Source organism: Amblyraja radiata, chromosome 1, assembly GCF_010909765.2.
Source record: "Amblyraja radiata isolate CabotCenter1 chromosome 1, sAmbRad1.1.pri, whole genome shotgun sequence".
Taxonomy (NCBI): domain Eukaryota; kingdom Metazoa; phylum Chordata; class Chondrichthyes; order Rajiformes; family Rajidae; genus Amblyraja; species Amblyraja radiata.
In genome coordinates, this window is record NC_045956.1 from 20,040,280 (window position 1) to 20,067,795 (window position 27,516).

Here is a 27,516-nt window from a genome sequence, read left to right on the forward strand (position 1 = left end):
GTCCCACTGTACAAGCTAATTCAAGAGTTCTCCCGAGTTTCCCCTGATTCAAACTCGGAGAATTATGGTAATGGCTCCTCGTAGGTACTCGGGGCTCTCGTGGACATTTTTCAACATGTTGAAAAGTCTTCACGAGCTTACCGCATTTCCCGAGTACCTGCCGTTAGCGTTACGAGACGCTAAGAGACGTCCCGAGCTCCGATGTACCCGCTACATACATTCTACGTGCTTACCACAAGTTTGATTTTTTTTTAAACTCGGGAGAGCTCATGAATTACCTCATACAGTGGGACAGGCCCTTAAGGGTCTTGCAATTAACTGCATACTTTATGATTACATTCGGCCTTCCAAAGTGCAACGCCTTACACAAGCTCAAATTAAATTTCACTAGGCATCATTCTAGAACGAATCTTCATCCTGCTATATACTTTGACAATCTTCCTCAAAATCCGCAACTCCAGTAATCTTGCTGCCATCTCCAAATTTATTGTAGAAAGATGTGTGTGTGTGTGCGTGTGTGTGTGTGTGTGTGTGTGTGTGTGTGTGTGTGTGTGTGTGTGTTTGTGATTATGTAACATTCTCATGCATCTTCTCTGCACCCTTTTCAGCTTAATGACGTATTTCCTATAGCTGAGTGAAGAGAATGGCATACAGCACACAACACTTTCACCAATGACTTGTACAGTTATGACATGACATTCCAATTCCTGTAAGTGCACTGACTGATGAAGGCAAGTATGCCAAAGGCATACTTCAACACCCTGCCTACCTGTGTCATCAATTTAAGGAAACTATGCACCCTGAGATCTCTCGGTTCTACAACACTCTCCATTTCCTGTGAATCTCCTGCACTGGATTAACTTTCCAAAATGCAACACCTCACCCTTGTCAGAGTTAAATTCCATTTGTCATTTCTTGGCTCATTTACCCCATTCATCTAGATCCTATGGTAATCTAAGATAACAATCTTCACTGTCCATTATGCCAAATTTACTAAGCATTGTCATCCTAATTGTTAGTATAGATGACAAGCAAGAGTGGACCCAGCAGTTTCCTGTGGCACACTACTAGTCACAAGCATTCAATCAGTATAACAACCTGCCACTACTACTCCGATTCCTTCCACTGATCAAATTTTGTATCCAACTGTCTACCTTACCCTGATCCCATGAGATTTAACCTTCCAGACTAGTGTGAACCTAGTCTGGCCTAAGACAAGGTCCCATATAGTCTGGATGATCTAAACTTCCAGACTACGTGGCTCCTTGTCAAGGGTCTGGTTAAAGTCAATGTGTCTCATCATTTCTCTAAGTGACCTTTCCAAAAACTCAGTTACATTTATCACTCTTGGACAATGTATGTCTTAGATAAAATAATATAAAGGCCTTCAGTTGACCAAGTAGCTGTTTAGTAAATAATTGGAATATCAATACACCAAATTTATAGGTTGCAGCCTCATCAAACTATCTTTACTGTAACAACTGAAATTGTTTATTTTCCCTAAGTTGTTCTCGTTGGCCTATTCAGTGACCTGAGCAGGTGGAAGTTAACTTTATCAAGAAGAATTGCGTGCCTTTGTCCTAGATATTATATTAGAGCAGCAATCTCTGTAAATGGACAGGGAAATTCCAAGATAAAATGGGTAAGGCTAAGAATATGCCCATTGGAATCACAGAGTGGCAACAATATTATCCTAAAATGAGGATACAAAGTCTGGAACACTAGTAAGATCCAGCCATGTTTTGACAATCAGGGCTATGGTAATATTCAGTTCTGAAGTGGTGTCACCAAGTCAACACTACTGCAGTTAATCAGAGGTCACTTGACCTAGGAGATGACTGACAACTGACTGCGATCTTGCTCATTAACGCAGCATGGAGGTTGTTAATTTGGTCAGCCCGACTCAGGGAATCTACAATCAATCTAGATCAACCATTCAAAGGTTTTATGTGTGATTAATTGAAGGCACAGTTATTGAAATATATGTGAAAATAGGTGAGTATGGTTATTACATTTTTTGTTAACATTTTTGGGTATTGTTCTGGGTTTTTCTGAGGTTTTATTCTGCATTTTGCGATCTGCATTAAATTCTTCCAATGTTTTGTCATCTGATAAACAACGACTGAATTATTGGTTTAAACTCCCCGAGACTGTATCGTTATATTTGTAATCCTCAGGTTCAAGCTAATGAACACAAATAAAGGTCGTACAATATCAGTGGGCAGTAAGGTTTAGGTTAAGTTTGGTTTTTAATTAGGGCTGAATTCCTGATATTAGTGGCACCAGGGGAAGGTGAGGCAGTGTGTAGATCCCTTTCACCTCTCCATTAGGAGACTGGTAAGACAGGAATAAAAGGCATTATTGGCTCTGAAGTCATGTTTCGCCCAATCAAAGAGTTTGAAGATGTAGGAAGTTAGTAATTTACATGACCTCCCTGAATGTCTTAATTTATTAATATCAGATTCAAAGTCCTCAATATGCCAAGTGAATTAGCTTCATTTTGAGGAGAGTGTTAACCTTAAGATTACATGAGAGAAACCGTTTCCGTGTACCTTAACCAAGCCAGAAAAAAAGAGAATGTATTACCTGTTCAAAACCTGGACCATGAAAATGGTCAGCACTGTGAATAGAATACCTGAACTAGGTGGTTGAAATGAACTGAAGAGCTAATTTGTCAGCCCCATTATCAGCAATGGTTAACTCCAGTCGCTGCAGCCGATTAATATGATTTTTAAATTAATCTGCTGTTAATGAATAGTAAAGCTTTTTATTTAGAAGTAAATGTACCTTGGTTACTCTTCTGGATATTCAAATGACTAAAAATTATTGCAATATTATTATTTCTTCAACAGGGTGGCCCAGTGGCACAGTGGCAGAGTTGCTGCCTCACCGCATCAGAGACCCGGATTTGGTCCTGACCTCGAGTGCTGTCTGTAGAGTTTATACATTGTCCCTGTGCTCACATGGCTTTTCTCCGGGTCCTCTGGTTTCCTCCCACATTTCAAAGACGTGAATGTTTGTAGATTCATTGCCTTCTGCAAATTGTCTCTAGTGTGTAGGATAGAACTAGTGTACGGGTGATCTTTGGTCAGCGTGGACGCAGTGGGCTGAAGGGCCTGCTTCCACGCTGTTTCTCTAAACTAAACTAAACATTTATCATTTCCTAGACTGCTGGTGCCAAACATCATGCATGCAAAATTGCTGCCCGTACATAAGATTTAATTGAGTAACATGATGCCAGGCTACCTCTCCAGACGATGTACTTGCCCAAGACTAGGCCGAATGGCGTTCCTAAATATTACTTCTGTTCTTCTACAAACAAAACTATTACAATATAAATATTTTATAAGTAAAGTGTGCACATCACAATTTTAAGTATTTAAGAAGGAACTGCAGATGCTGGAAAATCGAAGGCAGCAGCATCTATGGAGCTCCATAGATGCTGCTGCACCCGCTGAGTTTCTCCAGCTTTTTTGTGTACCTACAATTTTAAGTATTCTCTTCAAAGGCAGATCTACAGAGAACCTACGCTGAAGCTAGCACAGCGTGGCTAAAAGTAATAATTTAAAAATATAACTGATGTCTCTAAAGCTTTAGTTGTTCAATAACTAAATTGATACTACTAAAGATGAACAGTATATATTTTGGCCTATATTAAACATTATTTAAAATATATATCTATATGTATATTTAAATAGACATAAATTGAAAATTGAAGATGCTCTTATCTTCTCTCAATTCTTCTGAGAGTTCACTAGAACACATTTAATGTCCTCTCAATAAAAAATATCATTGCTTCAAAGAAGACCTCTTCAAGCCAACAAATGAATTTCTCATATCTCACTGAATATAAAGAGTCAGAAATCCTCTAACATAAACTATTTGACAAGATATCTATCTATCCTTTACTTTTCCGTGAACAGATAGCTGTGAAGAATAAAAATAAAACATTGGATAATGAGATGACTGATGAACTGACTTTGTAGTTCCTTACCTTCGTGCTTGTTCCTCGCCCTTGCCTTTGTTATACACACATGAACCGAGGGCCGTAAAATGGGAATATGCAGCAAAAACACGGTACCCCTCCAAGAGGACTAAGTAACAACTGTAACCTTATGCATTTTATGGTCGCAGCAGCAGGGTGTATATATAAGTTCACTGTAGAGATACATGAATGACATCTTCGTGCATCATTCGTGTACCTCTTTGGTTTGAAAAAAGCTTTAAAAACATTTAGCTTTGCCTTTTTGGAATCAGAGGGGTCTTCTTTGCAATTTTCTCCCTTTAATTTGTAAAAGGAAAACAATCCAGTTTAAACGTGAATATATATGCACCGTGCCATCAGAGAGGGACCGAAAATGCACAAAGCTAAAATGCTCGAGTGACCAACCTTGGCGAAATATCGCATCCTTGCTGCATAAAGGCACCCAGAGAAAACCAGAGACTATTAAATATCCCAAATTCATTAGTTTGGTCGTTACTTTGTGTTTCCCGTCCATCTTCATATTCTTCGGTGTGCCACTCATACGGACTAAATCTGCTGACCAAGAATAAAACTACGCTGACCCCGATGTAAGCGAAGACAATGCACATCCAGATTTCATAAGCTAATGGATCTAGAAAGGAGAAGACTCCTGGCTTCGACTTCTGTGGTTTCTTTATCATGATGGATATCCCGAGGCTCATGAAGGGCTTTGAAAAGTCGATCACCTCCTCTCTTACCAAAGTGATTGTCAGTGGAGCTACTGCAATATCTGCTTTCTGCAACAACAAAGCACAGGAATTTTTTATTGTTTAGTTCATCTCCTTGGCAAAAACTATTGTTGTGAACTGAAACTGATGTTCAATCATAGGTAGCATTCAGTCTTGTCGTTTGTTTTTACAAAATTGTTTCAATGTAATTAAGATGAAGGTTCTCTGCCTAATCTGTTAACCCATTTTTTCTTTACCAAAATTACTCCAATTTACCTGCAGCCTTTTTTTTTTTGCATTAATGTACTTCATTGTTGATACTTAGCTGAAGGTTGCGAATCCAAAGTTGCTGTAGAAGACATTTATTTTAATGCAAATAAAGTGCAATAAAGTCAGGACTGCTTCATTTTAGTCTCATTCAAGAGATAATAAACTCTGTTCTCCAATGCATAATCTATATACGCTTCATAATTTAAATATACAAGTGATGTTCCCAATGATGTGGAAGCATTTGCATATGGGGAATATCAAGCTTGAGTATCATGCACAAAATTGTTTGATCCAACTTCACAGAAGGAAATGTAGACACAAGTAACATCAGAAGATGCAATCTTGACCAAAAAGACACATTTCTGGGGGAACTCAGCAGGTCAGGCAGCATCTGTGGAGGGAATGGATAGACAGCGTTTCTTCTTGTCCACATTGGGACCATTCTTTAGACTGAGGAATGCTACCTGACCCGCTGAGTTCCTCTAGCACTTTGTCTTTTGATCACAGAAAGAAATGTTGATCCAAAAATACTGATTGATTGCAAATTGACAGCATTTTTTCCCATTTAATTGTTTGGTTTTGTGTCGTCAAACCTGGAATGTGAAAATATTTTACATTCAAGAAATGAATATTGTTACTTTAGGAAATGTAATTATCCTTCATCACCACATGATTTCCTTGACTCTTTCATTTCTGGAAATAACAGAACAGAATATCTTACTTTATACTGTATATGGCTGAGACAGAATGGAAACAGTTACATTTGTATTGGTTTTTGATAATGGATATTTGACCATGCGGAAACCATAAAAACCATATTCTTCCTTAACAATCATCTATTAAACATGCAACAATCATTGAATGATGTATAATGACCACACTTTGTATTTTGTTTTCTTACCCCATACACCAGTTCTCCCACCATTCCATTCCATACTTTTGTTTCCGCGTCCCTGGCACCATATTTCCCATCGGGAACGATGGAAAGTTTGTACTTAAAGCCACAATGTTTGGCTATTTCTGCCGCTAGGTCAACGCAGTAACCTTCATACTGGTCATTTCCTTCAAACTGTTCATAATTTTTCTTCAGCATCACATAGGGCGATTCCTATGAAAGAAAGATGTGCGACTTTTTTTTTAAATGGTCGTTGCAAGATCATGTGATCTTTGAGTGAGATGAACAACCCGACCAAATTCAAGGCCACAGCTATTTTTAAAATACCAGGCTCAATTTGTTCTCCTGATCCTGCAATAGATTGTATTAATCCATGTGATGCTCAATTCTAATGCCCTGGATAAGGGTACAACTTGTTATGTAGGAGGGTGTGGATATGAACTCATCCGTTACCATTTCATGAATCTTCAGCGAATTGAGTTCATGCCGACTAGCAATCCTCGTACACTAACACTATTTTACACACCAGGGACAATTTACAATTTTACCAAAGCCAATTAATTTACAAACCTGTACCTCTTTGGAGGGTGGGAGAAAACCAGAGCACCCGGAGGAAACGCATATGGTTACAGGAAGAACGTAAAAACTCTGTATAGATAGCACCCGTAGTCAGGGTTGAACCTGGTCTCTGGAGCTGTAAGGCAGCAACTCTACCACTACGCCACCCAAGTGCATTACTCTTGTAATGGAGACATGTACTTATTTTATGACTGGTTGCAGCAATATAGTTGCAGCGATAGTAACTGTCTGAAATTTAATTGTTTAAAGTTAAATGGTGTAGCTAATTGAATTAGTTCCACCAGTCGTCATGATAGTATTTGAACTGATGAGTCCAGATAAACAGATTGCTAACCCAGCAGTTGAACCAATATGACCGAGAGTTCCCTGTGGCGTTTGATATAAGTAGGTTACCAACTTATGACATAAATGTAAAAATTATGTTGCAAATGTAGTTCCCTTTATAAGAACTACATTCCAAAACCTCTATGGAAAAAAATGGGATCACCAATAGTATGAGGCACTGGTATATATGTAAATTGTCCCCAGTGTGTGTGGGATTAATGTGCGGGGGTCCCTGGTTGGGACAGACACGGTGGGCCAAAAGGCCTGGTTCTGCGCTGTATCTCTAAACTAAATCAAACTGAAGAATTCAACTGATATTTACATAAACTAGGAGTGGCCAAGTGTGCACCACAAACCTAGATGGAAATAGAAGGTACACAAAAATGCTGGAGAAACTCGGCGGGTGCAGCAGCATCTATCGAGCGAAGGAAATAGGCAATGTTTCGGGCCGAAACCCTTCTTCAGACTGAGGGGGGGGGGGGGGAGGCGGGGAGAAGAAAGGAAATAGACTGGTGCAAGCCAAGCACCTGGGATTTGTTTTTAAGAATATGAAAGTTAATAAGCCCCAAAAACAAAGACATTGACATCACTCACTTTGAAAGCAAAAACATGTCCCTGAAGTTCAAAAGCATAATATGAACCATGATCAACACAATTATGGCAAAAAATCATTTCTAATGTGATAAATGCTGTAAAGAAAATTTACTCATTTTGATTTACATAACTACAAAATAAATAGACAGATTTATTGATGCTTCGATAATATTCTAATTTTACTGACATTTATATGCAAAGATTTGTCTTTTATTTGCCACGGGTGATTCTTTGTAATGTGCTCAAGAACATACCATAATACTTGTCACTACAACTGTCTTATTCTCCATTCCTGCAGTTTCATTTCCACCAAGGAAATCCGTTGCTGTGACGACCATCTTGTCGACCTCATTCCAGTATCCAATCTGCCAAAATTTCACAATAAAATTATTTGAAGTGTTTAATATTATGCTTGCGTATGCACATCATTGTATCACAGAACTGTTGACATCGGCTGAAACCAGTGCAGATTTGTTGGGTGAAATGGCCTCCTTCTATGTCGTAAAGTATATGAAATATGTTGTATAACATCTGTGAGTCCAACGGTAACATGGCAAATTAACTATCAAGAAACTACATACCAAATACCTTTTGGAATAGAATTCTAATTAGTACCTGGTATTAAAGGATCCATACCGGAAGGATTTGTGTCAATTACAAGGTGTAAACAGACAAATGAAAAATATTGAATTTATTGTGATTTAACAAATAAATATGAAGCAATGTAATTATAACTTTAAGTCGTACCTTCCGAGGACCACTATTTTTGAGTTCCATAATGTTGACTGTATAATTGACTCTTCTTCCAAATTGATCAAATTGAATATTTCCTGTCAAACCATCAATACGAACCTAATTTAAGAAAAGAGAATGGTTGAAAAATATCCTTTAAGCTTCTGTACAGCATTATTTCAGAAGCTATGTACTGTATATCATGATTGAATGCAGTGTTAGTATTAGCACCAGCAAGCATCAGTTATCAGGACAGAGTTAGAACGTTACCCAAGATGAGTGGCTTCTGGCAACCCATTAATGCTTCAACATCCTTTTTTGAAGAAGACGAAGATTGTTTTTTATAGGATATTAGTGCTAACATAAAGAGAATAGTCAGCATTCAGACCCCTTGGCTATTTTCAGTTAATTGAGCTTCAATTACTTAAAACACATCATGAATAATATATCTGCCAAAGACAACATTCTTTTCCAGAAAGATGCAATCAAGTAAGCATAGTTTTTGTTCAACACATTTGACTGCCTTTAGCCTTGTAATACAGGTTCACCATCGATTTTCCGGCACCCTTCGTTCCAGAACCTTGCTGGATTATCCGTTTTGCCAAACCAACAGAAGTCATAATAATGATACAACAATATACCTCTAACCCAATAATTATACTACTACCATGTCTCTAAAGCTCCATGGACTGATAGAAAATTAAATAAAACAAATATTGGCCGGCACCTTCTGACCTGAGATTTGCCGAATCTGCTGAAAATGCATTTGGGGCGAGCACACCTGCCACCGCCATCTTCTGACGCGAGCCTCCAAGAGGAGCCAAACGGTACTGGCCTGGTCTGCTGAGGACGCCGGTGGGCAGAGATAAGGACATGCAAAGTTGGCCTCGGAAGTCAGCTATGGGAACAGATCAACTGGTCCCGGCCGGGCCTGAGTTTCAAGAGACAAATGTGACCCTCCGATTGGCATAGAAGTCTCGATGAGGTTGAGATTTTGAGATTGGCCGCCTCACACGGTCTGGGGGGGGGGGGGGGGGGGGGGTATTTCACGTGCGGCCTAGTAATTTTGTCTGGATTAAAGGATTAAAGGAGGTGTTGGACCACCGGTTGCTGGAAAATCAGTGGTGGACCTGTAATGTGGACATAATACAAAAGTAGCACAAATGTTTAGAGGGATATAGGCCAGAGGCAGGCACGTAGGACTAGCATAGATGGGGCACCTTGGTTGGCACGGCAAAGAGCTTGCTTCTTCACTGTATGTCTCCATGACTAGTAGTACCACCAGACTCAACTACTACTTCTTCCCCTCTGTTATCAGGCTTCTATGGTCCTACCTTAAGCTATGGTGCAGTCCCATTCACCTCTACCTCATTGTGAACATTGTACTGGAATTTTTGCTCTATACTGCTGAGAACTATATTCTGCACTCTGTTCTTTTTTAAATCTTTCCTCTACCCAATGTGTTGGCCTCCACAGCCGTCTGCAGCAATGAATTCCAAAGATTCTCCACCTTCTGACTAAAAAAATTCTTCCTCATCTCCATTTTGAATGTACATCCTTTTATTCTGAGGCTGTGCCCTCTGGTCCTAGATTGTCCCATTAATGGAAACATCCTTTCCACGTCCACTCTACCCAGGCCTTTCATTATCCAGTAAGTTTCGAATGAGCCCCCCCCCCTCATCCTCATAGACTCCAGCGGGTGCAGGCCCAGAGACTTCAAGCACTCATCATACATTAACCCAAACGTCCCATGGATCATTCTCGTAAACTCCTCTGGACACTTTCCATCGTCAGCACATCCTTCCTCAGATATGCAGCCCAAAACTGCTCACAGTATTTCAAATGTACCTCACCAGCACCTGATAAAGCCTCAGTGTAACAACCTTGTTTTTTTTAACTCTACTCCCCACAAAATGAATGCTAAAATTGCACTTGCAATTGCAATTACTATCGATTCAACCTGCAAATTAACCTTTTAGGAATCCTGCACCAGCACTCCCAAGTCCTTTTGCACCACTGAATTCTAAATCCTCTCCTCATTTAGAAAGTCTATTCCTTTATTCCTTCAACCAAAGTGCATGACCGTACACTTTTGTACACTGTATTCTACTTGCCACTTCTTTGCCCACTCTCCCAACCTGTCTAGGACACTCTGCTACCTCCCTGCTTCCTCAACACTACCTGCCCCTCCACCTATCTTCATATAAACCTATTTAGGTGATAGTCTTGTGGAAGTATCATTATGGCATGGACTGTGGCGATTTAAGCTAGTGGTCCCTTGCAGTCAGAAACAGGTGAGTTGATCATGGGGAACAAGGATATGGCGGACCAATTGAATAACTACTTTGGTTCCGTCTTCACTAAGGAAGACATAAATAATCTGCCGGAAATAGCAGGGGACCGCGGGTCAAAGGAGTTGGAGGAATTGAGTGAAATCCAGGTTAGCCGGGAAGTGGTGTTGGGTAAATTAAATGGATTAAAGGCCGATAAATCCCCAGGGCCAGATAGGCTGCATCCCAGAGTACTTAAGGAAGTAGCTCCAGAAATAGTGGATGCATTAGTAATAATCTTTCAAAACTCTTTAGATTCTGGAGTAGTTCCTGAGGATTGGCGGGTAGCAAATGTAACCCCACTTTTTAAGAAGGGAGGGAGAGAGAAAACGGGGAATTACAGACCAGTTAGTCTAACATCGGTAGTGGGGAAACTGCTAGAGTCAGTTATTAAAGATGGGATAGCAGTACATTTGGAAAGTGGTGAAATCATTGGACAAAGTCAGCATGGATTTACAAAAGGTAAATCATGTCTGACGAATCTTATAGAATTTTTCGAGGATGTAACTAGTAGCGTGGATAGGGGAGAACCAGTGGATGTGGTGTATCTGAACTTCCAGAAGGCTTTCAACAAGGTCCCACATAAGAGATTAGTTTACAAACTTAAAGCACACGGCATTGGGGGTTCAGTATTGATGTGGATAGAGAACTGGCTGGCAAACAGGAAGCAAAGAGTAGGAGTAAACGGGTCCTTTTCACAATGGCAGGCAGTGACTAGTGGGGTACCGCAAGGCTCAGTGCTGGGACCCCAGCTATTTACAATATATATTAATGATCTGGATGAGGGAATTGAAGGCAACATCTCCAAGTTTGCGGATGACACTAAGCTGAGGGGCAGTGTTAGCTGTGAGGAGGATGCTAGGAGGCTGCAAGGTGACTTGGATAGGCTGGGTGAGTGGGCAAATGTTTGGCAGATGCAGTATAATGTGGATAAATGTGAGGTTATCCATTTTGGTGGCAAAAACAGGAAAGCAGGCTATTATCTAAATGGTGGCCGACTAGGAAAAGGGGAGATGCAGCGAGACCTGGGTGTCATGGTACACCAGTCATTGAAAGTGGGCATGCAGGTGCAGCAGGCAGTGAAGAAAGCGAATGGTATGTTAGCTTTCATAGCAAAAGGATTTGAGTATAGGAGCAGGGAGGTTCTACTGCAGTTGTACAGGGTCTTGGTGAGACCACACCTGGAGTATTGCGTACAGTTTTGGTCTCCAAATCTGAGGAAGGACATTATTGCCATAGAGGGAGTGCAGAGAAGGTTCACCAGACTGATTCCTGGGATGTCAGGACTGTTTTATGAAGAAAGACTGGATAGACTTGGTTTATACTCTCTAGAATTTAGGAGATTGAGAGGGGATCTTATAGAAACTTACAAAATTCTTAAGGGGTTGGACAGGCTAGATGCAGGAAGATTGCTCCCGATGTTGGGGAAGTCCAGGACAAGGGGTCACAGCTTAAGGATAAGGGGGAAATCCTTTAAAACCGAGATGAGAAGAACTTTTTTCACACAGAGAGTGGTGAATCTCTGGAACTCCCTGCCACAAAGGGTAGTCGAGGCCAGTTCATTGGCTATATTTAAGAGGGAGTTAGATGTGGCCCTTGTGGCTAAGGGGATCAGAGGGTATGGAGAGAAGGCAGGTACGGGATACTGAGTTGGATGATCAGCCATGATCATATTGAATGGCGGTGCAGGCTCGAAGGGCCGAATGGCCTACTCCTGCACCTAATTTCTATGTTTCTATGTTTCTATGGTCCACCACCAATTTCCCAAGGGCAAATAGTGATAAGCAATAATTGCTGGCCTAGCCTAGCCTGAATGCAGTTTGCACATTCTCCGTGTGACTGTGGAGGTTTCCTCTGGGTGCTCTGGTTTTCTCCCATATCCAATGTTAGCACTAATATCCTAAAAAAACAAAACAATTTTGGCCCCTGTAAATTGTAGGGAGTGGATGAGAAAATGGGATAACATAGAACTAGTGTGAATGGCTGATGAATGGTTGGCATGGACTTGGCAGGCCAAAGGGCCCATTTCCATGCTGCTTCACTAAACTGGGGCGGCACAGTGGCACAGCATTAGAGTTGCTGTCTTACAGCGCCAGAGACCCGGGTTTGATCCTGACTACAGGTGCTATCTGCACGGAGTTTGTACATTCTCCCTGTGACCGTGTGGGTTTTCTTCAGGTGCTCTCGTTTCCTCCCACACTCCAAAGACATACATGTTTGTAGGTTAATAGGTTAAAGATTGTGAAATTATTCCTGATGTGTAGGTTAGTGTTAGTGTAAGGGGTGTTTGCTGGTTGGTGTGGACTATGTGCGCCGAAGGGCCTGTTTCCGTCTTGTATCTCTAACTAACCACATCTCATTTCTTGGAAGGATATGCTGGCTCTGGAGAGGGTCCAGAGGAGGTTTACAAGAATTATCACAGGAATGAGTTGGTTAACCTATGATGAGATTTGTCGGCACTGGGGCCTGTACTCGCTGGAGTTTAGAAGAATGAGGGGGGCCCTCATTGAAACATACAAAAGAGTGAAAGGCTGGGATAGAGTGGATGTGGAGAGGATGTTTCCACTAGTGGGAGAGTCTAGGACTCGAGGTCATAGCCTCGGAATTAAAGGACGTTCTTTTAGGAATGAGATGAGGAGAAATTTCTTTAGTCAGACGGTGGTGAAACTGTGGAATTCTTTGCCACAGAAGCCTGCGGAAGCCAAGTCAATGGCTATTTTTAAGGCAGAGATAGATAGATTCTTGATTAGCACATTTGTCAGAGGTTATGGGGAGAAGGCAGGAGAATGGGGTGAGGAGAGATAGATCAACCATGATTGAATGGCGGAGTAGACTCAATGGGCCGAATGGCCTAATTCTACTCCTATCACTTACGACCTTATGACCGTCTTATCTAATATTTTAGTGACTATTTTCACTCCTATAAAGGGGTACTTACCAGCTTTAATGCTCTTTCTATTTCAATACCCTGGCCCCAGGGAACAGCAGGGTTGGCAAGACAATCTCCAGTGCTACCTCTCCTGGAAATATCAATCCGCTGTTTGCGGAGATAGCGAAATGCTTCAGTCATCACTTGGACAGCATCATAGGTCAGCGCAGAAGTATACTGGAAAAGGAACAAATGAAATAAGTGGCAAAGAAATAAAGAACTAGCGATTACATAGCATTTGCAATGACTGTGTGATGCCTCAATTATAACCTTCTGTGAAATACCAATGGAAATGCTGACACTGTTGTTTCACTGACCACTATGTCACCTGCGAATGTGGTATTGAACCACAAACAATAGATCACCTGCTGAAATGCCCTCAACTAGAAATCCAATGCACAGCTGCCGATCTCGCTGCCTACAATGAAGATGTCGAGAATTGTGTTCAGCTCTGGCTGAACAATATCTAATTTTGTGACGTGGATTCAACAAGAAGACTGACCACTATGACTGCCAATTTTGCACAATGTACAACAAATAGCATTAAACTGAGATAACTAGATGGATTGATTGGTCAGTTAAATTTTGCTTCAGGACATGCACCAAAAGTGTCTTAAAATCATAATCGACACAAATTCCTTTGTATCCGTTCTATGTGAGGACGTTCCAAACCAAAACACAGACACTGTAGATTGTTCACTATAAATGCCCAGTCTACATATCCATTTGGCTCATTGCTAAGCTGATGTGGCCCTTCCAGGCATCTAAGGAAATCTCCTCAGAGCAACATTACCGAGTTAATGTTCCATGCAATGATCCTTTTGTAGAACTGTGAAAAAGAAAAAGAAACAAGCTATTTTCTCTTTCACAGATGCCGCTTGATCTGGTGAGTTTTTTTCTATTTTTAGTTCAGGAGTTCTTAGTTTGTGGTTTGGCTCTTGTTATAAAATGAATAATTGTGGTTAGCAGTATTATACCTGCATCGGTCTTTGTTTAATTCTGCTCCCCTGTCCTCGGATTTTTGTTTATAAAATGCTGTCGCTTTTATCTGCTGTGGGAATTCACCTCTACCATCTTTTTGGCAGTCAACATGCCGCCACAAGCCAAGGTCAAGATGGCACTGGATGGATCGAGGCAGCAAACTCTGATACCCTATTCATCATCGCAGGTGACTTGCAAATCCAGCAAACTCCAGGAAGCTACCCCCCGAAAACCTTCAACACGTCTCCTACCACAGGCAGGGTGTTACCACTCTTGATCACTGCTGCACCACTGAAGCATGGCAGAAAAAATAGAGTAATGCAGCATTGGCCTGAGGAGGACAAACAGTTTATTTCAAGAATAGATTGGAACATGTTCAAGACCACTTCATCCAGCCTGGATGAGTATACCTCAGCCATCATCAGCTTCAGCAAGAAATGCGTCGACCACTGCATTCTAAAAAAGATGATTAGGGTCTATCCTGATCAGAATACTTGGATGAACAGGGAGACTCACTCTCCATTTAAGTCCAGATCCAAGGCTTTCAAGATTTGTCGGCTGGTGGGAGCGGTAGCCCACCGAAGGCTCGTCAGAGTCCATGCTCGTCGGACGGTGTAAACCCGGAGGGAGCTGGAGACATCGGACACTAGAAGCAAGGACTGGGAGGAGGATGTACCAGGGTAATGCCTCCAGCACCTTCAAGGTCAGCTGCAGGAGATGCCCTCGGGACACATAGGAGGCCAGACTAGGGGAGGAGGGGGACGGTTCACGGGAACTGCCCCAGTACATTGAGCAAGCGGGCCAACCAGACTGGACTTAGAATAATGTCACCAAAAATGGCAGCACATGCATTTGTAATATATGCAAAAATAATTTCACTGTGCAGTTGCATATATGACAAGTAAAGCATTATTGAACTATTGAACTATAACCTTCATGAGCTACATCAGAGCTGACCTCTGACAACGACACATCTCAATCCGATGGGCATAATGCCTGATACAACTGATGTTTTGAATAGACAAACAAAGCTCGATCTCGGCATAGTCCTCCTACCCCTTCTTGCTTTATCCCATACATCTTATGGGATAAGGTGTATAGCAGAATTCAGATCTGCTTTCATGATGGTAAACTCTTGGAAAGAGTCCAGCCCAAATAGGGGCCATGAACGGATTCTGAAATTGTGTGCAAATCAACTGGCCACAGTCTTTACTAACATCTTCAACAATCATCCGTCCCCATCTGGCTCAATGAAACTTCCGTCATTCCAGTCCTCAAGAAAAATTCAGTAACCATTCTCAATGACAACCGCCCAATTGTTCTAACATCAACCATAATGAAGTGCTTTGAAAGATTGGTATTCGCCCACATTTTGCATCAATCCTCTAGAGTAGACAACCAAGACCTCTTGCGATTTACATATGATAAAAAATAGTTCTATGGAGGATACCATCTCTCTATATACAGCCCTGTATCATCTTTCCAATAAGATCACCTAAGTCAGGCAGCTATTCAACTGCAGCTCAGCCTTCAACACCATAATTCTGAATAAGCTCCTCCTTAAACCTCTGCACCTTGGCATTGGGGTTTCCATTTGCAACTGGCTTTTGGACGTCTTAACCAGAAGACCTCTGTCAGATAGAATTGGCCATAACATTTTTTCCACCATGACCCTCAACACTGGTTCCACTCATGGTTAGTTCAGGTTAGTTTATTGTCACATGTACCGAGGTACAGTGAAAAGCTTTCGTTGTGTGCTCTCCTCCGTGTACTCCATGACTGGGTGGCCAAAGACTTGATCTTGATGTTTCCAATGATACAACTGCTCTCAGTCAGATCTACAACAATAATAAGTCAAACTCCAGGAAAAAAGTTAAAGAACCTAGTTGCATGGGTCAGCGAGACAAAAAATTGGTTGTTTATCTAAGAAATGGAGTGAGTGTCTCATCAGGAGAGCTGCTGCAGAGTTGACCAAGTTTTTTTCACAACACCAAGATAACCCTAAGTGGAGTAAGCACCTTTGCATTGTATGCTTGGTATAACATTGGGAACCTTAACCAATTTGCATGGAAAAAAAGTCCCATAAACAGCAATGTGAACATGACCAGGTAATTCATTTAATTGATACTGGTGCAAAGGTAAATCTTGGACAAGACACAGTATTTGTTCTTCAGAGTTTATTTTTCTAGCAATGTTACAACATTTTGAGATTTAAAAAATTAAGTCTGCAATTTATCCCATCAGATAAAGCATAAAAAGAAGTTTAATTTGGCACCTAATTCACTTTCATATCTTCAGTATTAAAAAAGTTATGGCCATTTTCATACTCGGAAATTAGCAACTTGTTCCCTATTGATTTTCCATTGACTTAACACAAAAGTTGTGATCAGGACAGTGAAATGGCCATAACTTTATTAAAAATTAAGAGAACTGAAAGAAATTTTCAGTTATTATAGATAGAAGCATTCTGAAACAAATATTAAACAATCTTACTTGGATGACCTGAAATTAAAGCATATAATTAGTTAGTTACCCAATTGTAGCTAATTCCAAAATTCAATTACTAGATCTAAACATCTATCCATTTCTTAAGAAAAGATTAACATTTTTAAATAGCCTAAGTGTTCAAAGAACATTCACACAAGAATTCACAATAAAACATGATTTTTAAATCTCATTGACATTAATTTATAGGCCAAATGGAAGGGATTTAGTGTTTAATTGCTGTAAATTAATGTCCATTTAAATCAGCTTGCAAGTGGGATTTTCTCGAACGCGCTGGTTTGGAACGCTGCCATTGCGGTGGATTGAAGCCCATATGCGGCATGAAAGATACTGCGGGATTGAATGGGCCCCCAAGTCACGTATTCGCAAGTTAAAATTTTGAATAAAGGGATCTTAAGAAGCCTTTTTAATGTAAAAATAAACAACCTACCTTGCCTTGTCACCTACATGAGACCGTCCCGTTGTCTGCATACGCGGCTTTAGAGGATGATTTTTAATCTACTATAACTATTAAATAACCCATTTAGTTTAAAAATACCTGCAGCGAACGAATTTCGCAGCGATTTTTCATCAGCAACTAAGTAGGCTGAACAACATCGATTTCAACAGCCTAGAGAAAATCGCCTTTTAAACCCGCCCCCCTCTCAAAGGCGCCAAAGTCGCGCATACGGCAGTGGCAGAACTGCAGCGCCGCTGAAGGTAAGTTTTGCAACATACCTAATTCTCCCACCACACCATAAACTTACACAAATTCAGTCATTCACAACTAATACCATTTTGGTGGGCATTCTTTTGTAAATGAAGTGCTAAAATTACACAAATGGTAAACCAACCTTAATTTTGCTTGTTTTCCCTCCTGGATATTCCTTCTCATCCAATGCTAACCATCGCTGCATAAACTTCATTACGACTGGATCATCATAATCAACAATTTGAAATCCAGACACATTGGCTCCACCGTATTGAATTTTTGACAAGTCTCCATCTGTAAATCCCTGCAGCAGGTAATAAGTCTTATAGTTAATACAATTATCTTCCTTCCCAAAGAAAAATTACTCAGTATTACACTGCAGGAAATGTATGCAAACCAGCCGCTAACACAATTAATCCTACACAAGATCAATTCATTATCAGCGACATCACATTAATACACTTCTGTTTAATGAAAGTTGACATCTCAGAGATGTATCAGAACTTACACAATAAACTCACATTGTTAATGCTTGGTCAACAGTCTCAATCTTCCAACCATGGTCACGACAGATTAATTTGACATCACTTGTTTGTACTCCCCTACCACATTTTCCTAATGTTTTTTTTTTACAATTGTCTTACTGCATCTTTAACCCGAATATTCCTGCCGAATTTCGGCTGAGCCGGGATGACCAATCATGAGTCATGATCATTTCTGTAGCCAAGGCGGGCTCCTAACATTGCAAAAGGTAAAAAATATATGCCTGCCTTAATAAGTTGATGGAGGATTTGAGCATCAGACCAGAATGAATAAAGATGAATCTCCCCCAGCCATCTTCAATGTCCACTCTGGCCTGATGGAAGATCTCAACCCAAAACATCAACAAATCCTTTACCCCCACAGATGCTGCTCGAGTCGCTGAGCATATTGAGCCGCTGAGCATATGCTTAGCATATTGTTTTTTATCAAATGTAATGGTTCAAAGGCAGTTTCGACAATTTTTTTTGTTTGAGGCATTATTTAATTAATAAAACTGTTTACTCATTGGTAATTTCAGTAAGAAAATCTAACAATGAAATAATCCAATTATTTATCCTTTAACATTTGCCGATTGTTATGACCTATGGTGGAGAAATTGAGTAATCAGTTTATCTTAAAGGCACAAATTATTAGTATGTAAAACATAGAAAAGTACAGCACAAAAACAGGCCCTTCAGTCCACAATGGCTGTGTTGAACATGATGCGAAGAGAAACTAATCTTATCTGCCTATCCTAATGATCCAAAAAATAATGGAAACTAATCATTTACAATCTGTATATTTTAGTTACTTAAAAGCAATTTCACATTGATTTACAAATTACTATTCCAAATTGGTTATTACTAATGGAGTACTTCTTTAACCTCAGGAGGATTTCAGGTGGATGTTTTATTGTACATGTCCACACGTGCACAAGATAAATAGAACAAGTTAGCCGACTCTGCTGCGGTTGTGGCAGGCATCTTCATGTGAACAGATAAAATAAATACTTCAACTTTACTTGAGACATACAATTCATCCCTTTTTTCTTTTATTGGAATGATTGTTCTTTCTTTTAATCCAGAATTTGCAGTTAGCAGTGAGCTGTCAGGGTCATGTCAGGTCGGGGGGAGATCCCCCCGCCACGGGTACCATGTAATCCCGTGCTACCTGCTCCATGGTCGGATAGTCGCCGACTAAACCGTCTCCCTCACCTGGATTGCCAGGTGAGGAGGGGGCTGTGGACCCCCAGCCGGACCAAAAACAAGACCTGTCAAAGGTCGGATGAGCTTCTAGCGAGCCAACGGCCATCCACACTTCAGTAGAAGTTGCGATCACTGTCGTACATAACACTGTAAGGAATGATGATGAAGCACACACACACCAAAATCCTATACTTCCAGCGGCGGAAGTCCGCAGGAACTGGAGGACAAAGATGTGTGGTGTGTCCGTTACCGTTCCTGTCGGAAACCAGCACCACTGCGTCGCTAATGTTTTCTAACGATGATGAATGAATGAGTGAGCTGTCGGCTGTTACACTAACATTCCCTAAACAATCTGGGGCGACAAAATATCTTTGAAATAGAGAAGCTACGAACCAAACATTTTCATGGCATTCCATATGTACCTGCCACTACTAGAGTAACCGAAGTAAAAGTTTACAAAGCACTTTCATATTTTCTGTCCTTTGACTTTTCCATACCAGAGGATTCTATCTCTTTTTGTAAGACACTTACCAGATTAGCAAGGATGTAATGATATCCTTTGACATGTTTGCCGATAGTTATGACCTATGATGAAGAAATTGAGAAATTAGTTTATCCTAAAGCCACAAATAATTAGAACATAAAACATAGGAAATACAGCACAAGAACGGGCCCTTCAGCCCACAATGGCTGAGTTGAACAGATTAACTAATCTTATCTGCTTGCATATTTTAAATTTCTTTATTTATATATAGCACATTTTTAGTCAACTTGCATTGACCCCAAAGTGCTTCACATAATTACATCCACACACACAGGCAAAGGTGGGTGAAGTGTCTTGCCCAAGGACACACACAGGCAAAGGTGGGTGAAGTGTCTTGCCCAAGGACACAACGACAGTATGCACTCCAAGCGGGATTCGAACCAGCTACCTTCCGGTTGCCAGCCGAACACTTAGCCCATTGTGCCATCTGCCGTCCATATGATCCATATCCCTCTATTACCCACATATACAGGTACCAATCTAAATATTGAAGAGCAAATTACCAGAACAGACTTGAATTGTGAACTACATTCTATATAATTTTTTAATACATGGAAGTCCAGATAATAAATAACTTGACATTGGATTTATTATGGAATATAAAATAAACACCCAACTTTTATTGTCGTGCTCTAGGAACACCACTTCATCTTCCGTCCAGGCACATTGCAGACTTCAGGACTCAATATTGAATACATCAATTTCAGAAAATTATCCTTTTTTGTTTGTGTCAGAACTTCTGTGTTCTAAATTTCATAGAGTCTACTTTTGGTGAAATTCCTCCTGAACATTGTGGTTCCCTCCCCCATCTCCACCGAGAGTTGGTAGAGCTGCTGCATCAGAGCACCTAATTCGATTCTGACCTTGTGTGCTATCCAGTGGATCTTCAGAGAGGCTTCACAGACTTCAGAGAGTGAATCCATAGCGAAACATAGATAGCTCACATCTAGGAACGTATTGAGGTTCAGATGGGACTTCCATTGTCCCCTCACACCTTGAGCAGGTAAGGCCAGCTGTGGTAGAGCCTACCCCACCACCACCACCCTCAACGGCCTCACCTCCCCCTCCCTTCCGACCACCTTCTTTTCTTCCCTCTGTGATTTCTGTGCTTTTTCATTTCTCTTTCCAACCACGCTATGTTATAAATGCATCTAGGACTGGGAGCAACCAAGTTGTGCCTTGAAATTAGAACAATGACTTTCTTTACTTGCATCAATGATCTCTGCAGAAATGAAACAATACATCTACAACACAAAGCACAGGAACAGGCAAATCCAGCTCACAATGTCTGCACCAACCATTATGAGAATTTAAACTACTTCCATCTGTCTGCACATGGTCTATATCCCTCCATTTCTTGCCTGTTCACGTGCATGTCCAAATGCCTTTAAAACATTGCTATGGTTTCTGATCCACCACTTCCTCTGGCAGCATGTTCCAGCTACCTCTGAGTAAAAGACTTACCTTGCAAACCCCCGCTAAACTTTCACCCTTTCACACAAAACCTATGCCCTCCATTATTTGTCCTTCCACCCTGGGGAAAAGACTGTGATTATCCACCTTATATATGCAGCTTGTAATTTTATGTACTTCTGTAAAGTTGCCCATCATCCTCTGATGCGCCGTGGAAAACAATTCAAGTTTGTCTGCCCTCACCTTGTAGCTAATACTCGCTAATCCAGGCAACATCCCAATCTCCAGCCTTTATCCATCCATCCACTAATCAATCCCCTCTCACCTGTATCCACCTATCACATGCCTGGCTTTGTCAGCCCTCACCTCTCTTCCAGCTTTCTACAATCAGTCTGAGTAAGGGTCCCGACTTGAAACATTACCGATCCATACTCTCCAGAGCGGCTGGATGACCCGCTGAGTTACTCCAGCACTTTGTGTTTTTTGCCAAATATATAAACTCAGATGGGGCACCATTTTCAAGCAATGTTGCATGAGGCATCCAAATGACAAAGGTGATTAAATAAAATGATGTGCCTCTATTTTATCAAAATTATTATCACTAGTTGAGGCTGGGACTATCCCATCGTTTAAGAAACAGTTGGACAGGTACGGTGGCACAGCAGTAGAGTTGCTGCCATGCAGCGCCAGAGACCCGGGTTCGATCCCGACTACGGGTGCTGTCTGTGTGGAGTTTGTACGTTCTCCCCGTAATCTGCATGGGTTTTCTCCGAGATCTTCGGTTTCCTCCCACACTCCAAAGACGTACTGGTTTGTAGGTTGATTGGCTTGTTAATTGGCTTGATAAAAATGTTAAATTGTCCAAGTTGGCGATATGTAGAGTACTGCCCTGCCAACTACAAAATTCAGAAGGTTCAGAAGGTGCAGAAGGTACATGGATAGGACAGGTTTGGAGGGTTATGGACCAAGCGCAGGCAAGTGGGACTAGGTTAGCTAGGACATTGTTGGCCGGTGTGGGCGAGTTGGGCTGAAGGGCCTGTTTCCACACTGTATCACTCTATGACTTCATGACCATGAAAAAATGAAAGAGGTAATGAGAAATATTCAGTGTTTACTGCACAATTGAATGAACACAGTGGTGACAAAGACATTCCGTGTTGTGGGTCTGATGTTTCCACTGACAGATTACAGAATAAATCTTGCCACAGTAACTGTGTTTCCTGAACAAACTATTGATCAGTAACATCCTGAACAGTACCTGCTCCATGATATCGTTAACTTTGTCTCGTTCACAATCGAGGATCACTTGTCTTTCCTTTTTATTTTCCAGGTCCTGAAAAAGTGAGCGGTAGGCTTCATCCTTCCTGTCATCTTTTATATTCCCAACGTTGATCGCTGTGACTTGCCACTTGTTTTCAGCAGCAGCATCCAGGACTGCTTGTAACACCGACAACCCTTGGGGAAAGAGGTGACAGAATACAGCCAACATATTACATTCATCATCTTGAGCCCAGTCGATATAAAACTGAACTGCTTCACAACTGTTTACAAATAATTTCTATATGAATTGGCAAAACATTTTGTATTGGGTTGGTCTGATAGGAGTCACTTTAGAGCGGATTTTAAACTTATTAACGCGAGGACAATCTTTAGTTCTCACATTAGAACAAAATGTTTTGTTCATACAATTTATGCAATTTCATAAATCTATTCTCAAACTAATTCAAAATTGAATAATTTATCACGCTTTAAATATTTCAAAGTTATGACTTAGTCCCAATTATTGATATTGACCTCTAAAACTCAACCACAGGAGAGGAGTGAGGTAAAAATCAGACAACATCGTGTTTTCCCAGCCATGATTTGCCTCCTATCGCCCCCAACTGAAAAGTGGGGACGTTTCTTCATAGCTTGCTGCACATAAATGTTGATGGATAAGAAGCTGACCTATTGTCCTATTGTCCTGTTCACCACTACTCCTTGTCTTCAGCAAGACCATGGGCGGTCACGGTGGTGCAGGGGTAGAGTTGCCGCATTACAGCGAATGCAGCACCGGAGTCCCGGGTTCAATCCTGACTACGGGTGCTGTCTGTACAGAGTTTGTACGTTCTCCCCATGACCGCATGGGTTTTTTCCGAGATCTTCGGATTCCTCCCGCACTCCAAAGACGTAGGTAAATTGGCTTCGTAAATGTAAAAGTTGTCCCTAGTGTGTGTAGGATAGTGTTAATGTGCGGGGATCACTGGTCGGCGCGGACTCGGTGGGCCGAAGGGCCTGTTTCCACGCTCTAAAACTATAAAACTAACGAGAAAGCCGATGGCTACTGGCAGGAAATCTCCTGTTCAGTCATGGATGCTGAAGGCATCTTTCTCTCCCTCTCAGCATAACATTCCAAACTTTTAAGTTCACTGCCAAGTTCTGAAAATCAAAGCACTTATTTTAGGTACTGCCTCATGTTCACCTAATGTAAAACTTTTTCATGATGGCAGCAGCCAAGTCTCTACATGTTAAACAAACCCCAACCCAGGAACATGGTTGATGGCTATGAGAGTGTTGTGAGGCCAAGCGGTGTCTAGGCCCTGACTGCTGTACCATTGCAGTGAGAAGATCAACAACAATGAGATGACAGATTTTGTATGCTGTCTCATTTAAGTCTAGTAGCAGCTACCCATTCTGACAGAGGTGTCAGTTGATTTCCGAAACACTGTAGATATGAAATCTGCAGAACTCTTCCTTCCCAAGGGTGATAGTTCGTTTTGCAAAATCTAGGTGGTATTTACAAGGCCAGCATTTATTGCCCATCTCTAATTACCCTTCATGAGATGTATAGGAAGGAACTGCAGAAGCTGGTTTGAACCGAAGATAGACACAAAAAGCTGGAGTAACTCAGGGGGACATGCAGCATCTCTGGAGAGACGGAGTGGGTGACATTTCGGGTTGAGACCCTTCTTCAGACTGGATAAGGGTCTCTACCCTTTATGAGATGGTGGTAAGCTACCCTCTTGAACCACAGCAGTTCTTCTGCTAAAAGTACTGCCACAACACTATTGGGGATATCCAGGATAGAAATGCAGTGACATGTTTCTATGTCAGGATGGTATGCTACATGTAAAGAGAATATACAGTTGGTGATGTCGCCATGCAGGTGCTACCCTTGTACTTCTTTGATGTTGGAGGTTTGGAGGTGCTAGTGAAGTGCCCTAGGTAGCTAGCTGCAGCTCATTTAATGGGCGCTAATACAGTAGTAACTGTGCCATTGATAAGCAATGAAGATCGTGACTGGTGAAAGAGGTTCGAATCCAATGGGCTACTTTGTCCTGAATGGTGCTGGAGCTACACTCATCCAGGCTGGTGGAGACTATTTCATCATACTACTGACCAATCTCTTAGTTTTCTTTTAGAGATGCAGTGTAGAAACAGGCCTATCGGCCCACCGAGTCTGAGCCGACCATCGATTGCCCATGCAGTAGTTCTATCCTACACACTAGAGACAATTTACACAGGCCAATTAACCTACAATCCTGCATATCTTTGGAGTGTGGAAGGAAACCGGAGCACCCAGAGAAAACCCACATGGAAAGAATGACACTCTGGGAAAGGGGAATTAGGGTTGTGGGTCTGGCATTAGAATTGGGAAGGGGAGGGGTGGGGGCGTGTGTGTTGTAAAAGCTGGTAGTGGGGATATATGTATTTGGGGAATGGATGCTGGCTACCATATTCTCTCCTGCCTGTACATCATGGTTTTCCCCTCTCTGATGGGTCTGTCCATCTGGTGAGAAGAGAGGCGGCCAGTGATTGTGATGGAGGGGCCTAGTGCTTCGTCATTAAGGAATGATTCTGTGAGTGAGACTATAAAAGGCAGTTGCTTTACTATTCTGCAGGACAACTCCACAGTTTAGACATCAGTTCATAGATGAAAGACTATGCAAGGTCATGGTGGGCAGGGAGAGTCTTTGCAGAGTCCAAATTCAGTGTCCTGGCCAATGCCATGTGATCCATCTGATGTGGTTGTTTGTCTTCTTTAATAGAGCAGGAATGATATGATGGAGGGGCTTCTCGGGCCATTTTTGACTCAAACACAGATTTGGAGCCACAACGATTAAAGTTGGTCAGGATTATAGGTTTGCTCCCAGTTAAACAATGGTGAACAGATTAAATTTACTCATAACCCAGCAGTTTCACTGAGACTAATTGTTATGTTTTAATGCAGAATGCAAAGGATCAAGTATTTTGTAAATCTGAGAACTTTCATGGTTCATTTTATTTTACAATATCATGGTGCTTTATAAAGGTTTACGACCCAGTCTCAGTCATACCATTTGTCAGTCCAGCTCTAGCCCCATGTCCTACTTCTCTCGAGAAATGCACAGATGCAGGATTGAAAACTCGCCATTTTGAGCATCCATTATGCAACATCCTTGGAAACGGTGGTCCGGGATGAAATACCACCTTAGGGGTTCCTTCTCCCAAATTCAGTTGAAAATGACCATGTAACCAGTTTTCAGACTCAGATGTTGATGCATGTTTTTACATTGGGCACTCATACACGTGACAAAAGGCTGCTGAATTTCAAGTTCAAGTGAGTTTATTGTCATGTGTCCCTGTATAGGACAATGAAATTCTTGCTTTGCTTAAGCACACAGAAAATAGTAGGCAGTTTTGTCCGAGCCAGGTTTAATAGCCTGATGGCTGAGGGGAAGTAGCTATTCCTGAACCTGGTTGTTGCAGTCTTCAGGCTCCTGTACCTTCTACCTGAAGGTAGCAGGGAGATGAGTGTGTGGCCAGGATGGTGTGGGTCTTTGATGATACTGCCAGCCTTTTTGAGGCAGCGACTGCGATAAATCCCCTCGATGGAAGGAAGGTCAGAGCCGATGATGGACTGGGCAGTGTTTACTACTTTTTGTAGTCTTTTCCTCTCCAGGGCGCTCAAATTGCCGAACCAAGCCACGATGCAACCGGTCAGCATGCTCTCGATTGTGCACCTGTAGAAGTTAGAGAGAGTCTTCCTTGACAATCCGACTCTCCGTAATCTTCTCAGGAAGTAGAGGCGCTGATGAGCTTTTTTGATAATTGCGTTAGTGTTCTCGGACCAGGAAAGATCTTCAGAGATGTGCACGCCCAGGAATTTGAAGTTCTTGACCCTTTCAACCATCGACCCGTTGATATAAATGGGGCTGTGGGTCCCCCTCCTACTCCTTCCAAAGTCCACAATCAGTTCCTTGGTTTTGCTGGTGTTGAGGGCCAGGTTATTGCGCTGGCACCATATGGACAGTTGCTCGATCTCTCTACTGTACTCTGACTCATCCCCATCAGTGATACGCCCCACAATAGTGGTGTCGTCAGTGAACTTGATGATGGAGTTCGCACTGTGGTTCGCTACGCAGTCATGGGTATAGAGTGAGTACAGCAGGGGGCTGAGCACGCAGCCTTGAGGTGCTCCCGTGCTGATTGTTATTGAGGCTGACACATTTCCACCAATACGAACAGACTGTGGTCTGTGGACGAGGAAGTTGAGGATCCAGTTGCAGAGGGATGCGCAGAGACCCAGTTCTGCGAGTTTGGTAACCAGTTTGGAGGGGATGATTGTGTTAAATGCCGGGCTGTAATCAATGAATAACAGCCTGACATATGAGTTTTTGTTGTCCAAGTGGTCCAGTGCGGAGTGGAGGGCCAGCGAGATCGCATCCACCGTTCATCTGTTGTGGCGGTAAGCGAACTGCAGTGGGTCCAGGTTTTTGTAGATGTAGGAGTTGATTTGCTCCATGATTAACCTCTCAAAGCACTTCATCACCACCGGCGTTAGTGCCACTGGTCGATATTCATTGAGGCATGTCACCTTACTCTTCTTGGGCACCGGTATAATTGATGCCCTTTTAAAGCAGGTGGGGACCTCAGACCTCAGAAGTGAGAGGTTGAAAATGTCCGTAAAAACTCCAGCCAGTTGGTCCGCACAGGTTTTTAGATCACGGCCGGGTATACCATCAGGTCCAGGTGCTTTTCGGGGGTTCACCCCTCTGAAGGATTTCCTGACATCGGCCTCTGTGACTGAGACTGAAATGCCATCGCAGCGAATGGGGGATCGGGAAGGCACATCAGTATTCTCCCTGTCAAAGCGTGCGTAAAACGCATTGAGCTCGCCAGGGAGTGATGTTACACCGGCATTCGAGCTGCCTCCTGGTTTTGCCTTGTAGGAGGTGATTGCATTCAGACCCTGCCACAGCTGCCGAACATCTGTCTCGTCCTCCAGTTTGGAGCAGAAGTCCCTTTTGGCCTTTTTGATGGCCTTACCAAGGTTGTATCTGGTCTTCAT

The 27,516-nt window shown here is 41.9% G+C and overlaps 1 protein-coding gene across 9 annotated transcripts in view; it reads right to left on the minus strand.

Annotated features, from left to right (window-relative positions):
• gria2 (glutamate ionotropic receptor AMPA type subunit 2) overlaps positions 1–27,516 on the minus strand; it is a 115,301-nt gene that overhangs the window by 20,677 nt on the left and 67,108 nt on the right. For all 9 annotated transcript variants that reach the window (XR_004411480.1, XR_004411487.1, XM_033018525.1 and 6 more), the window contains exons 4-11: positions 22,465–22,661; positions 19,781–19,834; positions 17,665–17,826; positions 13,355–13,522; positions 8,102–8,206; positions 7,609–7,719; positions 5,864–6,070; positions 4,391–4,761 (exon numbers count right to left, since the gene is read on the minus strand). Coding sequence is in view for 7 of the 9 variants with exons in the window: in XM_033018525.1 (XP_032874416.1) it covers positions 4,391–4,761; positions 5,864–6,070; positions 7,609–7,719; positions 8,102–8,206; positions 13,355–13,522; positions 17,665–17,826; positions 19,781–19,834; positions 22,465–22,661 (1,375 nt within the window). In the remaining 2 variants the exon portion in view is untranslated. The remainder of the gene's footprint in view (positions 1–4,390; positions 4,762–5,863; positions 6,071–7,608; positions 7,720–8,101; positions 8,207–13,354; positions 13,523–17,664; positions 17,827–19,780; positions 19,835–22,464; positions 22,662–27,516) is intronic.